This window comes from Cynara cardunculus, assembly GCF_001531365.2.
Source record: "Cynara cardunculus var. scolymus isolate 2C chromosome LG 5, CcrdV1, whole genome shotgun sequence".
Classification (NCBI taxonomy): domain Eukaryota; kingdom Viridiplantae; phylum Streptophyta; class Magnoliopsida; order Asterales; family Asteraceae; genus Cynara; species Cynara cardunculus.
The window spans coordinates 6,570,134-6,585,947 of record NC_037532.1 but is presented as its reverse complement, the minus strand read 5'-3'; the positions used below and the strand labels follow the sequence as shown (position 1 = coordinate 6,585,947).

General features: G+C 35.7%; 3 protein-coding genes across 3 annotated transcripts in view; 1 reads left to right on the top strand and 2 right to left on the bottom strand.

The window, feature by feature from the left end:
* The first annotated feature begins 5,753 nt into the window (after window positions 1-5,753).
* LOC112512005 (gamma-tubulin complex component 3) lies at window positions 5,754-9,096 on the top strand. Its single transcript, XM_025117776.1, has 3 exons — window positions 5,754-8,105; window positions 8,199-8,625; window positions 8,800-9,096. The coding sequence occupies exons 1-2, from the start codon at window positions 5,761-5,763 to the stop codon at window positions 8,464-8,466; spliced, it is 2,613 nt and encodes an 870-aa protein (XP_024973544.1). The 5' UTR covers window positions 5,754-5,760; the 3' UTR covers window positions 8,467-8,625; window positions 8,800-9,096.
* Window positions 9,097-10,130: 1,034 nt separating this feature from the next.
* Window positions 10,131-13,122, bottom strand: LOC112513457 (DNA-3-methyladenine glycosylase). The gene is made up of 6 exons (XM_025119732.1): window positions 12,754-13,122; window positions 12,381-12,452; window positions 11,679-11,802; window positions 11,107-11,177; window positions 10,974-11,031; window positions 10,131-10,576 (listed from the first exon to the last, which is right to left on the bottom strand). The coding sequence occupies exons 1-6, from the start codon at window positions 13,045-13,047 to the stop codon at window positions 10,401-10,403; spliced, it is 795 nt and encodes a 264-aa protein (XP_024975500.1). The 5' UTR covers window positions 13,048-13,122; the 3' UTR covers window positions 10,131-10,400.
* A 1,701-nt stretch (window positions 13,123-14,823) lies between these two features.
* Window positions 14,824-15,814, bottom strand: part of LOC112513610 (activator of 90 kDa heat shock protein ATPase homolog) — a 3,235-nt gene continuing 2,244 nt past the window's right edge. Inside the window, exons 2-3 of the mRNA XM_025119928.1 lie at window positions 15,209-15,288; window positions 14,824-15,117 (exon numbers count right to left, since the gene is read on the bottom strand). Coding sequence (XP_024975696.1) covers window positions 15,024-15,117; window positions 15,209-15,288 — 174 coding nt within the window. The 3' untranslated portion in view covers window positions 14,824-15,023. The remainder of the gene's footprint in view (window positions 15,118-15,208; window positions 15,289-15,814) is intronic.

Here is a 15,814-nt window from a genome sequence, read left to right as displayed (position 1 = left end):
GATATCACAATACATATATGTATGGATTACCCATAGCTATGTTATGGTCGGTTTTAAAGTTATAATTATTGGCAAATCCCCGTAACAACCTTAAAATATGAGTAAATTTGAATAAGAGAAAAAAATATCGAAAGAAGACTTAAATATGTTTTCTCTCGTGAGTTGATCGATCTGGGCTGTGACTTGGGTTCGCATGCCAGGTCACGTGGCCCAGCTTTTCGACATAACGTATTAACGTTTTCCTAACAGAAACCAAATAAGAAATAAACTTAAAATACGGCATTTAGAAGATTAGATCAAATGAAAATCCAATGAATTAAAGGGAATTGTGGATTTGGTCCCTATGGTTTGATACTTTTTTTATTAAGGTCCTCGTTGTTTGTTTATTGTGGATTTGGTCCTTATGGTATTCAATTTGTTTTGGCCATGGTCCGTATGGATTTATAATATGTTTAAAATGTTTAAACGTTCTAATAACATATATTTTATAGAACTTAAGTTTTTCTTAGACTAAATGAAAAAAAAAAGTCTCATTCAAAAGTGTTACAGTAGGTTTATAAGACTTTTTTAAACGTTTTGACAAGTTTTTAGAACATCTTTAAGATAAAATATCGTATTAGTTATTTTATAGGACATTTTTAAGAAATGTTCTGTAAACCCGTCTTTTTATAGGACAATTGTGTTTATAAGACATTTTTTTTTCAAATACGGTATAAAGTAGCTAATACGACACTTTATTTTAAAACTGTCTTAAAAACTTGTTAAAACTTTTAAAAGCGTCCTACAAACTTATTGTATCATTGTAGATATAATGCTTTATAGTTTAATCCTATAAATTTAACTAATATAAAACATGTTATTATAACGTTTTTAAGCTACTAAAAACCCAATTTTCTTGTAACGATTTCTCATAATATTGGCATTACCTAATCAATTACAAAATATAAATTCATGACCAATTGTCAAAAAGTTCATGTTTTTTCATATATCATTTTTAATAATTGATGTAATAACTGTTATAAATTTTCTCATTTGGTAGGTAAGAGAAAAGTCTAAAAAAACCCAATGGACTTAACTGTTTGAAATGATTAAGTCCTTAGACAATTTTTTGAAACAAATAAGTCATTGGACAATGCAAAACTTGTTAAACAACTCATTGGACTTTCTAAAACCTATTATATACATCTTATCACCTAAAAAACTAATTAATGTAGTAAGATAATGGAATAAATATGAAAAAAAAAAAAGCAAATGAACATTCATATTTTGAGCGATAAAGTCTCTAAACACTTTTTAAATCAAAAAATTAGTTACATTATATAAAATAAAATAAATATACACAAAAAGTACTTACATTTAAAAAAGATTATTGATGAAATTTATTTTAATTAAAAATAAGAATTATTTATATGTGGTTTTTTCAAATAAAAAAATAAAAAAAGATCTAAAAATGTTTACTAATTAAATTCATTTTAATTAAAAATATTCCGTTGATTTTTCAAATTAAAAAAATAGAAAATAATCTGATTAACGATAAAATTTTACTAAATACATTAATTAAAATTTGTCGCTATTATCAAAACGTCATCGAAAACATGGATAAAACTCAATATTCAAAACCACATTTTTAGGTGACGAGAGAGACTTGTTCCCGTTGAATGTGACATAATATAAAAGTAAGCCACGTATCTATGTTAATGAGCCTCATTACGGATCAATAGTCAGCAAGTTCAACCAACTACAACCTATACCTTGTTAGGGACCCCCAATGATCTTAGATATGTTTGTTCACTATAATACACACCATATGGTCAATGGTCGTGGTCTGACTCTATAAGCTTGCATCACGATGCCCCCCGATAACCTAATGCGTATTTCTAGCTACAATACGGGAATAACTTTCTCAATTTTAACCATCAAACGGCTCAGAAATTACACCATATGGTCAATAATCAATGTCCAACTCCAAGAGCCCGCACCGTAATTCCCCGATGATCCAATGCCTATTTATGGCCACAACGTATATGGATCAATTGCATTATAGTCTAAATTACATGACTCTCAATCGAATGACCATCCACTCAAAGCATGTAAGTTTTCAAATAAATATGTCATAACTGCATATAACTCCCAAAGCTCGATATAGAGCAAGTTAAACTGAGCAACTATTCCCAAGACTCATCTGAGTCAAAACCGAGCCAAATACTCAATGATTGATCATAAACCAATAAAATGAAAATACTTAGCGTTTAAGTAACTTATACATCAAAAGATTTGAAAATCTACACCATGGACTCAAAAGTCAGGCAAAATCCCAGAATAAGTAATTATATTAAATCCAAGTCATTAAGCTATTCTACTTGCTGGACTAATCCAAAATGTTTTATCATAAAATCCAAAATGGATTTAAAGGGTTTAATAGATATCATGACGTGATATACCACAAAACCCAACAAAACTAAATCATGCATATTATTGAATTATTTATAAAATCGATATACTAAAATACATTAACATCAAATAATCCTCATATGACAAATAAATCATCAAAATCCTCAAAGTTTATGACTTAATATCAAATATCCAAAACCCCCGAGTATATGTACTTCTTAAGAATAATAAAATCGAATGTACCAAAGATGTAGATCTCCTCAGATGGTCGACACATTTGATAAATATCAATAAAACATCTTAAGACTCCAAAATAAACATATTTGACATGTACAAAGTTTTCACAAAGTAACTTGAACTCACCTTGCTAGGTTAAGTTAGACCTAGCTTCCATTGGTGAAGGTTTTAGATCCCCTAGCTAATCTTCCAGATCTCTGATGCAAAGTTCTCAAGAACACTTCACCTACTCCTAATCTCAACAAATATACAATCAAATAAGAAATGAGGTTTGATGATGCAAAGTGTACAAACCTAGGTAAAAAATGGAGATCTAAAACTTACGTTTGACCATTTGGAGCTCCATAATCACCAACAGATTTAACCCTCTTCGATATCTCTTTGAAAAGCTTCAAAAATCGAAGCCACATCCTCCAAATCACCCCAAATGGATGAGGAATGAGAAAGTTATGACCAAATGAAGATAAATCCCGAAAAATCGCATTTTAAGCTGAACTGGTGCTCCACACAACCTTTCCCGCGAGTCCGCAACCAGAGTTGCGTGGCAAGTTGCCCGATAACCTCATAGTGCCAAATAGGGTACCATGCGACCTAGGCAGCGGCTCAGATCGCGAGCCAGGTCGCGCCAAACCCCATTTTTGTGCGATTTCCATTCTTCGAGCTCGGTTCAAATCCCACGCTTTCCAAAGCCATTAATTCATGAAACCTTATCAAACCTCTATTTTATATGACAAGCGATGAGGTTATTAATCACAATGGAAAACCCGAAATTGCGAGTTTGCATCGCTCCTATTAAACAAGGTTATTTGGTTGTGGCTAATACACCCCAAGGATTACCTAATGAATTCAACATATTCAACAACTAGATATGTTTATCAATGAACATTCTGCATAAATTGTATAAAGGACAAGAGATGATTAAGATGAGAAGATTACACACACATTATATATATATATATATATATATATAGGTTTGTGTTTGTAACTGATTTGGATAAAAACTTAAAAATAGATTTTATCCAAATTAGAAACCATGAAAAAACCTGTTAAAAACAATAAAAAAACTCCAAACAATGAGCGAAGTGACTTTTCAGGAGGGTTAAGTCGCACAGAAAGTCGCGTGAGACACTGTTCTCGTGCAAACATTCTAGAAACCCACATGACTCAGTTATCCTTTCTACGTGGGATAAAATCTCACTATGAAGACTATATATACTACACAATTAACCTCGATGTGCAGATTTCAGATCTTGGTTATGACTCAGTTAACAGTAAACTTCTATATAAATTTGCATCTAACTGATTCCACAACTCGATAAAAATGAATACTTATTTTTGAATTAATTTGTTAGGAATTATTTGAAATAATTTTTATTTTAAAATTTTATCGATAACCTCCTTTTCAATTTCTCATATCAATTTGGGTTTGGATGTTTTTTTGGCCCAATTAGGTAAGAATTTGGGCCATTAATGGGCCGGAAATGGGTAAAAGTTTCCACTTTCATACACTATTAAATTTTCCATTTTTTTAAATTATAGATTTAAATTATTTTCTGATCAAAAAATTATACTGAAACATCTTATGATATGCAAAAGTGTGAATTTGTATGAATAGCACGAACCTCGCATCCAGGGCTACAAACGAACCGAACGAACATGAACAGATACTTGTTCATGTTCGTTCGTTTAACTTAACCGAACAAACGAACGAACGAACACGAACGGTAAACGAACGAAAATCTTTGTGTTCGTGTTCGTTCGTTTAGAAATCAGGTGTGTTCGTGTTCGTTCGTTAACATGTTAAACGAACGTAAATGAACGAAATTAACGAACGGGCTAAACGAACATAAATAAATATTATTTGAATTCAAAGTAAATAAATAAAAGATTATATATTAAATTTAATGTATAAACGAACGAATATAAACAAACGTAAACGAACGGTAAATGAACGAACGAGACTCTTGTTCATGTTCGTTCGTTTAACTAAACGAACAAAAAAAAATTGTTCATGTTCGTTCATTTATTAAATAAACGAACATAAACGAACTTCCCACCGAACGATTCGTTGAACGTTCGGTTCGTTTACAACCCTACTCACATCACATTTAGTTAGTTAAAGCTTATATGTTACTTGTTCGCTCATAAACCTATACGAACATCCAATATGTGTTCTGAGTATTTGTATCATATGCATAACACGAGTATACAAATAACTTGATTCCTTCAATCTGATCGCAATCCATTATGGGTCAATCCTTGGGTTAACGTGACCTGGAGCTCGAGTATGTCTTTGTGATCTAAAACTTACCACTCCTGATTGGTGACGTGTATCATAAGTGATTTGACCACTAACCTTATGAATTTCCTCGTCTAAGAGACCTTAGGTCCTCAGCAGTAGGTTGCATTCAATCTCGCATACGTCAGCAGTAGGCTAGTTCGTACACATTCAAGTTTTCACTTAATTACATCAAGTGGGTTGTTACAAAAAAAAAACACTATTTGGGAAAATAAGTTGATTACCAGCAATCCTAATCGGTCCTACACAGAATCCGCCTCCAAGAAAACAAATGTGAGAGGACATTTTTTTTGGCTTACTCAACGACTGAGGCTAGTCCGAGGGAGGGGGGATCGAACCCGAGACATATCTTGTATTTGAGCAAAAGTCACTCTGATTCTTTGCCAACTGAGGTACACATCAGAGACATTAAACAACTTGTGATTTTTTACAAAAGTCTTTATCAACTTACTATAAGTTGGAATGATTTAACTTCTGTAAAAACTCTTTATTACTGGTTTAGCACCGGTATAAACTGTTTATCCAAACATTCAAAAGTGCTTATCATTAATGCCACATCGAAATAAACCAATAAGTTGTTTTTATAAGTAATCCCAAACACCCAATAAACAAAGTTGTGGGCCGAGCACAAAGTGATTTTAGTAAAAAAATTAGAAGTATAAGGACTAAATTAAAAGCACAAAGTGAGAGGATTATTATGAATATATCTCAAAACTATGAGGACTAAAATGAAAATTATTTTTAAAATAAAATTAAAAACCAAAAGCCCTCAATTTCTCTGAAACCTTACACACACCTCCCTCCTCCTTCTCTATCGCCGTTCATCGCCATCCATGGAAGACGACCGTCGTGTCGGAGATCTTGTCCGGGAATTAGTCCACCGTCTACACAACAACTCTTCTTCTTCGCTTTCAAACTCAAACCCTAACCCTACCAATGTCAAGTACGCCACTCGCATTTTATCCAGCCGAATGACGCCATCGATCACCGCCGACGAAGCCGCTATGGCGTATTCAATCAAGAACCAACTCGTTAAACAAGGTAAATTGTCTGATGCCTTATCGTTTGCAGATCTCTATTCTAAATTCGCTTCTAAAATTGGCCCTGGTAGTGTTAACAATAAGTGGGCCGTGCTTTATTTGCTCAAAGTCATTTCCGAAGATCGTAGAACTAATCTTAAACTTCAAACGGATTCGAGCTATTCGGGTGGACTCCCGACGTTGTTTGAGTCTGAAACTAATGGAAATCATACTAGGGTTACGAAGGATAGTTCCGGGTTCTCTCGTTTAGGGCGAAATTTAGATCATGATGGGAGTGATGATGCTTTTCCTAATGATAATGTAAATGGTCTGCGTAATAGTAATTCGGAAAAGTTGAAGAATGGTGGTGTTTTATTGGTTTCGAGAGATCCTGAGAATATGCAAGATATGGCTTATAGGGAGTTTGCTGTGATAGTGAAAGAAGAGAATGATGTTATAGAGGAGGTTCTGGTGAGAGATGTGTTGTATGCTTGCCAAGGAATTGATGGGAAGTATGTGAAATTTGATGAAAGTGTGGATGGGTATCTATTGCCGGATTCGATTAGGGTTCCAAAGCCTACTAGAATTATGATTCGTAAGCTATGTGAGCTTGGCTGGTTGTTTAGAAAGGTAAAAGGGTATGTTACTGAGAGCATGAATAAGTTTCATGATGAGGATGTTGGGACTGTAGCTCAAGCATTTTGTGCAGCATTGCAAGATGAGCTTTCTGAGTACTATAAGTTGCTGGCTGTACTTCAATCACAATCAATGAATCCAATTCCTTTGGTTTCAGAGAATGCAAGCTCAGGGAGCTATCTATCTCTAAGGAGACTTTCGGTCTGGTTTGTTGAGCCAATGGTTAAGATGCGGCTAATGGCTTTGCTTGTGGATGGTTGCAAGTCTCTAAAGGGTGGTGCGATGGCTGGAGCCATTCACATGCATGCCCAACATGGTGACCCTCTTCTTCATGATTTCATGAAACGATTGCTTCGCCGAGTATGTTCTCCTCTTTTTGAGATGGTGAGGAGTTGGGTTTTGGAAGGGGAGCTTGAAGATATCTTTTCCGAGTTTTTTGTTTTGGGACAATCTGTAAAGGCAGAGTCTTTGTGGAGGGAAGGTTATAGACTCCATTCTGCAATGCTCCCTTCTTTTATCTCCCCATCTCTTGCTCGGCGTATACTAAGAACAGGGAAGTCCATTAATTTCCTTAGAGTTTGTTGTGGTGATCGTAGTTGGGCTGATGCAGCAACTGAAGCCGCGGCTGCCACAGGGACCACAACTAGGAGAGGGGGTCTTGGGTATGGGGAAACTGATGCACTTGAGTCTTTAGTCACTGAAGCAGCAAAGAGAATTGATAAGCATTTAATGGATGTTGTTTACAATCGGTATAGGTTCAAGGAACATTGTCTTGCTATCAAGCGATATCTCCTTTTAGGACAAGGTGATTTTGTTCAGTATCTAATGGATATTGTTGGGCCAGAGCTCTCGGAGCCTGCTAATACTATCAGCTCGTTCAAGCTTGCAGGGTTATTAGAGAGTGCAATCCGATCGTCTAATGCCCAATATGATGATCCTGACATTTTAGATAGATTGAGGGTCAAAATGATGCCACATAATACTGGAGACAGAGGGTGGGATGTGTTTTCTTTAGATTATGATGCAAGAATCCCGTTAAATACTGTATTTACGGAATCTGTAATGGCGAAGTATCTAAGAATCTTCAATTTTCTGTGGAAGCTTAGAAGGGTAGAGCATGCGCTTATCGGTGCCTGGAAGACGATGAAACCAAACTTGATTACTTCTCATTTCTTCACCAAACTTCCAAAGGCTGTTAAGTTTCGGCTAATCTTGACATCACGGAAATGCCAAGTTCTTTGGAATGAAATGAGTCATTTTTTTACTAACTTACAATACTATATCATGTTCGAAGTCTTGGAGGTTTCATGGGCTAATTTCTCTGATGAAATGGAAGCAGCTAAAGATCTTGATGACCTACTTGCAGCTCATGATAAGTATCTTCACTCCATTGTCGAGAAATCACTTCTTGGTGAACGTTCTCAAGCTCTGTATAAAACCCTGTTTATGTTGTTTGACCTTATATTACGGTTCCGTAGTCATGCTGATCGTCTTTATGAAGGAATTTATGAGTTTCAAGCAAGGTATTCATCTTTCTTTGCCTTCATAGCTTCTTCTCACTAAATAAGTACTAGGAAAATGTTGATTTATATTGTTCGATTGACTGACATTTGCAGAACCATGGAAGATAAGACCGATTTACCGAAGCATTCTAAAAGCAAAAGCGCAGATTCTGATTCGTGGCTTAGTGAAGGCAGGAAAGCCATAACACAACGTGCGGGTGAATTTCTTCGAAATATGGGACAAGATATAGATGCAGTTTCAAACGAATACTCATCACTTTTCAAGGGATTCATTTCTGAATTGCCTGTGCAACAACATATTGACATGAAGTTCCTCATGTTTCGGCTCGACTTCACTGAATTTTATGGCTCTGCATCTTAACTCTGGCAGAATGCTGTTGAAACAGCTTCCACGAAGAATCAACTTAACGTTTTACTCATGGAGGCGAGGCCCTATCAATCAAATGGCCGGCATGCATACTCGCAGCATCTATAAAACTCCAGTTGATGTAGCCTTCTGTATATCATTTCTTGTTCTTAGGTATCAAATAACCTATCTCTCATTTAATCCAATTTTCATTCGAACATTACATAACCAAACCAAACCAAACCAAACAATTCCGTGAAGGCCCTGGCTTGTGAGAATGACTTGAACATAGGATCAACCTCATTAAACCTATTGGTTTGACATTTATGTTCATCTTTTTCTTTTCAGATTGGATTTAGTTCACGGGATAATGGTCTCCACAAGAGCAATGTTGCAGTTGAATTGAAGGTATGCTGTTGTCCTCGACTGTTATGTCAAGAATGGACTCTATTAGTATTTTGTTTGAAAGCCAGCAAGATGGTTGTAGATGTGTACCATAGTTTTGTATTGGCTTTGATTAAGAGTGATGGGTGCTGTTTGTGTGCTTTGAGTTCTTCACCAATATTTTGTCTTCAAAACTAATGTCAATAGTTTGGTATGTGTTTCCCAATCTCCAGTTCAAATGCAGTTCTACAATCATTCACTTTATCCATCCTCTGTGATTGGATCGCATTATGCTACTTCATTTTGCCAAATCTGTATGCATTACATATGAAGGGAGTTAGAGAGGATTAAGTTGGGAGAGTTGGGGGGAGGACTCTGCTTTTTACTACTTCTCTGTGTTTGCTTTCTTGATGCTAGTCTGTATTCTTCTCACACTTTTGCACAAGTCCGGGGTGTTCATGGAAAAAGACGCTCTTACCCTTTGGGATGGTGGACACGTTTGCCTACATCTCATCCCTCCTAGACCCTACCTCACAGAGGGATATGTTGTTGGGTTTGGATATGAACCATTCTCTCCGCCCCCTTCTGTTTTACATTTTTGTTTGACATGAACTTAATGTTGAGTTTTTAGTCGTAGGAATATGCCTTGTTCTCAGAGTTTGTGACATTGGAGCCAAAGTTTGATTGGTTCGGACAGCAGCTTGATGCTTAGCAAGCTGACAAGCTTCATTATCTGTTTGGGTGGCCGTTTGCTGCGTGCGGTTAAGGGTTTTGTGTGCAGTTTCAATGAGAGAGATTATAGGTTAAAACTCATTGTGGGGGCTTATGTTTTGTAGTATACTGTCATAGATTGTGGATTACTGTTGGGATTTCTGTTTTAGCAAAGGAACTGAAATTTGTTTGTTTGGGAAGACCATTCAGTTGTAGGAAATGTAAGATCTGAAAATGGAAAATTGCCTTTGTCAATTCTTTAATTTTGTTGTCCACGCGGCATTGGCCTAACAGGTAAGAATGTGATTAGAGCAAGTGGGAGGAGGTCTAGGGTTTGACTCTAGGAATCACACACTTGCATTTGAGAACAAGGCATATTCCTACGACTAAAAACTCTAGACGGTGTTTATTACCGGTGTCACACTGGAATAAGTGCTTATTACCGGTCACACCGGAATAAGTCAATATGTTGTTTTTATAAGCAATTCCAAACACCGTCTAAAATGCAAAAAATTGGGATTCTATGCTTGACTTTGAGTTTTGACGGTGTTTTGATTTTTGTATGAATAAACCATTAACTCTAACATCTATATTTATACTTGGAGCAAAATGGTTAAAAGAACAAAAAGGGTCATATGACTATTTGGTGAATAACATTAAAAAAAGAACAATAACCAAGCCATGGTGAACCAGTTCCTTAACCGATCCAGCTTCAAAAATTGTAACATAATTACCGGGCCCGGACCTTTCGTAACCGGTTCTGGTCACAGTTGCCCAAGCACTTTGATCCTTTTGTAACAATTCAAGAAAGTGTATGGAAAGACCCTTTGATCCATCCCCTCTGCAATACAACATTAAGATGGGGTGGGGGTGGGGCTGAGGGTGTTCTTAGGAGCACTTATCCAAGGGCTACCTGCAATTGCAAACCTCCATAATGCACCAACATCTTCAGGCAATGCATATTCTATCCCAACCCGTCTCCCTACTACGATTTCCTGCACTTCCGGACCATCCAACACTTCCAGACCACCTACAACACCAAATAAACCTTGAGAGTCAGCTCAACCAGCAAGCAAATAAAGGCTACGCTTTGGGGATCCTTCAATAGGTCAAGACTCCTATGTTGTGTTCTTGAAACCTTTATTACGAAGGAAAGGGAGGGAAAGAGGAGGGAAGTAAATAGAACTCGTGTTGTCGAAATATTTGTAGGAGAGAAAAAATCATTTTCCTTCCGTTTCTTTTCTTTTCTCTGCAAATTCGAGAACACAACGCCAATGATTTTTTCCTTACCATTAAATTTAATGGACCCATGGGAATAGTAGAGATGCGCACAAACTGGCGTACAAACTGGCGCGCACACCCACAGTTACTAAAACAAACAAAAATGCAAAAGAAACCAAAATTATGTATGTATGATGAGTTGTTACCAGGAGTGAAGAGAGCATGACCAGACCAATCTGTTGAAATCCCTAGGGCTTGACCCACCTTATATATTCCATGGAGAAATAATTGTTAGATTTCAGAACATAATCTATCTGCCATGAAAATGAGGAGACTGACCTTGCCAGGCCCAGTAAGAAGAACCGGCTTCTCCGTATCCAAACCCCGGCGCGCTTTTATGGTTTCCAACCCTGAAACTCACTCCAAAATCATATCATTCGAATTCAAAGTTCCGTTGAAAATTAACTAGTCTCTTTCTGTTTTGCATAAAGGGTATCTTACCGGTCTCACGACCATCATAAAGGAGGTAAATCGTGAGGTGATGGTGACTACTAACAAAAAATGGTTCTCATGGATTTAATTAAAAACTCATCTGAGGTATTAATCAGAAGTATAAAATATCCTTCAAGAATGACAAAAACAGGAATCTTGTAAACTGAAAACAAAATAACATCAGTAATTTATAATGATGATAATGAGCAAATATGTTATTTTTGGTTTTAACTTGTAAATATGTTAAGGTTGCATGCAATCACATGTGATTTCAGTGTAAAATCACATATGATGTAGGTGTTCTCATGTCTTCTTATTTGAACCTTGTTCTCGTTTGAACCCCTCTCTCTCTCTATATATATATAAATATATATATATATATATGTATATATATATATATTATAATAATAAAAGATTACCGGTGACAGGAGCACAAGAACGAATCAAGACAGCCGATCCAATTCCTTCTTTGTCAGCCACAACATTGAGCATGGTATGCAGACCGTAGCAAAGATAAACATAAGCATGTCCTCCTGCTCCAAACTACTTAGCAACACGAACAAACGACATTTAAGAGCTTATCAATTATTTCCTTATGTTTCCCATGCCAATGGGCACTAATTCACATATCATTCGACATAACTCAGTCAGACCAATGTAGATCATAAGGACCAACATCTGGTCAAAGCAGTCCAAAAAAAGCCCAGACCAACTCCAGTCTGGTAGGGTAAGGACCAATTTAGGACTTAAGAACCGTTTTTCTTTTGTCCATATCTATATGCATCTATGACCAATCTATGACCATTTTACCCTTTTTTACGGTAAAATGGAAGGTTCCAAATATACCCAGTATCTCCCACGTAGAAGTAGGGTCGGGGAAGTGTAGGATGTACGTAGACCTGTCAACTACCCCTAGGATTAGAGAGGCTTGTTTCATCAACCCTCATTCTTGTGATACCCAATATGTCATGAAACGATCAATCTATAGAAGCAAACTTTAGATATGGGGGACGTGATATCAAGGAACAACTTCATATCACAAATCAAAATCAACCCAACAGCATAACCATCAAATGAACAAAGGGAAACGAAGGGCAAAAGAATGCTTGATATGATCTTACAAGGGGAGCAGTTCTTGCAGTAACGCCAACTCGACCATGACAAGCTGAATCATTAGATCTATAAGCTTCTACCTGCCATTGCCAAGTTCACATTTACCGATCACTATTTGGATAGCCATAATTCATAAAGAAACTGAAAAAAGGACCAAAGTTTTTTCATATTTGCTTTCGCCAATGAGGAATTCCTTTGGTGATTTGGCTGGTAATTTTGTGCAAATATGAAAAAACTTGGGTCATCCTAAACAGATGCTAATACTTTGATTAATTTAAGCCCTAATTGATTTACTAATTTAGTACTTTGATGAGCGCATCAAACATTGATTATAGAGCAAAAAAGAAATTTAAGAACAATAAGTAAAATCCTAGTTTCTACCTCTGTGATCTGCAGAACGACATCATCTCTCTTAAGGTACTTGCCAAGCAATCGAGGTGCAAGATCGAGGGCGTCAATTTGGTAAAATTCAGAACCCAATATTAGGGGTTTCTCCAGCAACAATGTGGGTTTTGATTCTAATGAACGAAGATGGGACTGGGACTGGGATTTTTGCTTGATTGTTCTAGGTTTTGTTTTTGATTTCTGCTTCAAATTTGGTTTGATCTTAGTGATTAGAGGTTTCGGATCATTCAAGGGTTCAACGACTCGATTGAACCGTTTTGTGATTTTCATTTTGGCAAAACAAATTTAGGGTTTCGGATTGATTTTGCAGCGGCAGTGATAACGACGAAGGGTTTTGGCGGGGGTTTCAACGTTTGTTATAACATTCTTCCGTCGAACATGCTCTTATGTTTGGGATTGCTTATAAAATAATTTATTGACTTATTCTAATGTAATATCGATAATAAGTATTTTTGAGTATTTGAATAAACAATTTATACCGATGTCAAACCGGTAAAAGGAGTTTTTGAAAAAATTAAACCCTTCTGACTTATAATAAATTAATAAGTGCTTATGTTGAAAAATATAAGTTATTTCAAATAAGTAATCCCAAATAAGTGTGTTTGTTTTTTTTTTCTTCAATTAAGAGCTTAAAAGCTCTAATTAGATCTGAATCTTTTAGAGAAAAACTAAACTCTTAATTTCTCTTCTTTTGAAAAACGTTGCCTACCTCTGGTCATGTCTCTCGATCTCTCTCTTCAAGCTCTCGCCTACCTCTGGTCGTGTCTCTGAATCAACTACTGTCTTCAAGCTCTCAATCTCTCGATTTAAGGTATCCATCTTGATTTCAATTCTTGTTTGATTTCTGTTTTGATTCTCGATCTATTTCAAAATGTGGTGGTGTATGATTTCTGTTTTGATTACGAGATTTCATACATTGTGTATGAAATAATCACTCTCAAAGGACATAAATTGATATCTCTTTCCGGCTTTCAAATGAAGCACCTTCATTTGATCCTACATTCTTGTGATTCTTTTCTGTAGGCATGTTAATGAATTCAATTTATTTTTTGTAAAGTGGATAAATTTTAGTTTTGGTTCTCGATCTACTTCAAATTTCTGTTTTGGTTCTTAACCTACTGTATTACTTGAATCAAAACAGAAAAACTAAAAATGGATTTACTGTTTTGGTTCTTGATCTACTGTCTTGTTGTTTCCTACTTAGGATGTAACAAGTTTGGATCAATTGCCTTTATCCAGCACCACATTGAATGTCACAGCAAACGCACAGTTGTAAATGAACCGAAATTCAAACCATTACGGATATACAATACAAGTATTCCATCAAATAGGTTTTACTGTGAGCTCCATAGCACTAAATAAAAAGAGATAAAAGTCATAAAGTACTTTATATAAAATAGAAAACGTATGTAATTGAAAAGAGAGATTATTTTCAATAATGAAATCAAATACGTTACAATTTTATATGATTTTTTATTTGAAAAAAGTAATTGAAATTGCTAAAATAGAAATGATTGAAGTTATAAAACTTTCATTTTAAAGACTATAAGGGATTGTTTAACAGCTGCTGAATGATTTTGTGCAACATAATTAAGCGACTTTCATGATACAATACAAAATAAAATATAATTGTTTAGTAATTATTTACAACGAAATTAAAACTCTAAACGGTTAATGAAGACCCAAAATACAAAATCATTAAAAGGGTTTTAAAACCATTAAGAAACATACCTCTTTTTTTGACAAACAAAATTCATCTCTTAACGATTCAAAAACTGTCTTTTAATAAAACTATTAAGAAATAAACAAACAACCCTATCTTTAAAAACAATTGAAACCATACACTATTGATTTTAAAAGGCTGACCCTGCAACCTGTTCATTACACTACACATATTAGAATTGGGCTTGCTTTCTCAATTTTGAAGAAAGTATAAAATTGCCCAAAATACCAAGACTTCCTACACTTTTCTCCACCTCTATAATCTACATTTTAGAAATGCTCTTAAAATTTAGCATCCAGTGCTTGGATTTCAAAACAGAAGTGAAACAAAGACCACAACACATTTCAAGATTTGACGAGAAAATCGACTATTCGAACCAGAACGTGTAAAACGTACGTTCGAGTTTAGACAGACAACCAATTCGACAAACAGATGAATCGACCCACCAATATTCAGGATCTTTCAACATAAATCAGATTTATTACCATACTTCTACATTTCAGGAAATACAATCGCAACCGTTTCAAACACCAAACCCAAAAACCGCCCTTATCTTGTGAAAGATTAGATCCCGCCATCCTCTCTCTGTGTTCTCCACAACAGTTGAATTCCCGTACCTGCATCACACAAAACCAAATTATGTACAGGATGCACATCACGAAGAATACTAAAAACCGGATACAAAATCTCTAGCAACTAAAAACAAACCTGTCTTCCTCCGGAACATCGGTCTGCGTCAACTTCACAACTGTAACTCCAGGCTCGGGCTCTTCTAAAACTAATCTCACCTGCATAATCACCAACACCCGACCATTTTGGTCATTCAAGGTTTTTTCATCTTCTATAACATGTTAGAAAAATAAGATGTCATATGCTAAGAGACCTCGCAAAATAAATATCCAGCCCAGCCCAGAATATTCCACCCAATGTAAGATATGATCAGACCTAACATCCACCCCAAATAGTAGAACCGTTTCAAATAATAGAATCTAAAGAACTAAATCCCACATTATTGATGAAACTTTGGCAATTAAGATGGAGTTGGTTTAACAAATCATCTAATGTCTTGGAAGAATAGTACACCAAGAAGACTAATTATGTATAGAACCCTATTTTACAATGCAAACATGGGACATATAACACCCTTGAATGCACGTATAGACATGCAAACAGAGCAGAAGTTAACCATCAACCTTTTCTTTCCTTTGTTCTTGTTTTACGGTTGCCATGTAGGGTTTGCAAACTACAATTATGGTACTGGAAAGATCAACAGGCAGGTGCCATTACCATTAGCCTTTCATACAATACAAAAGG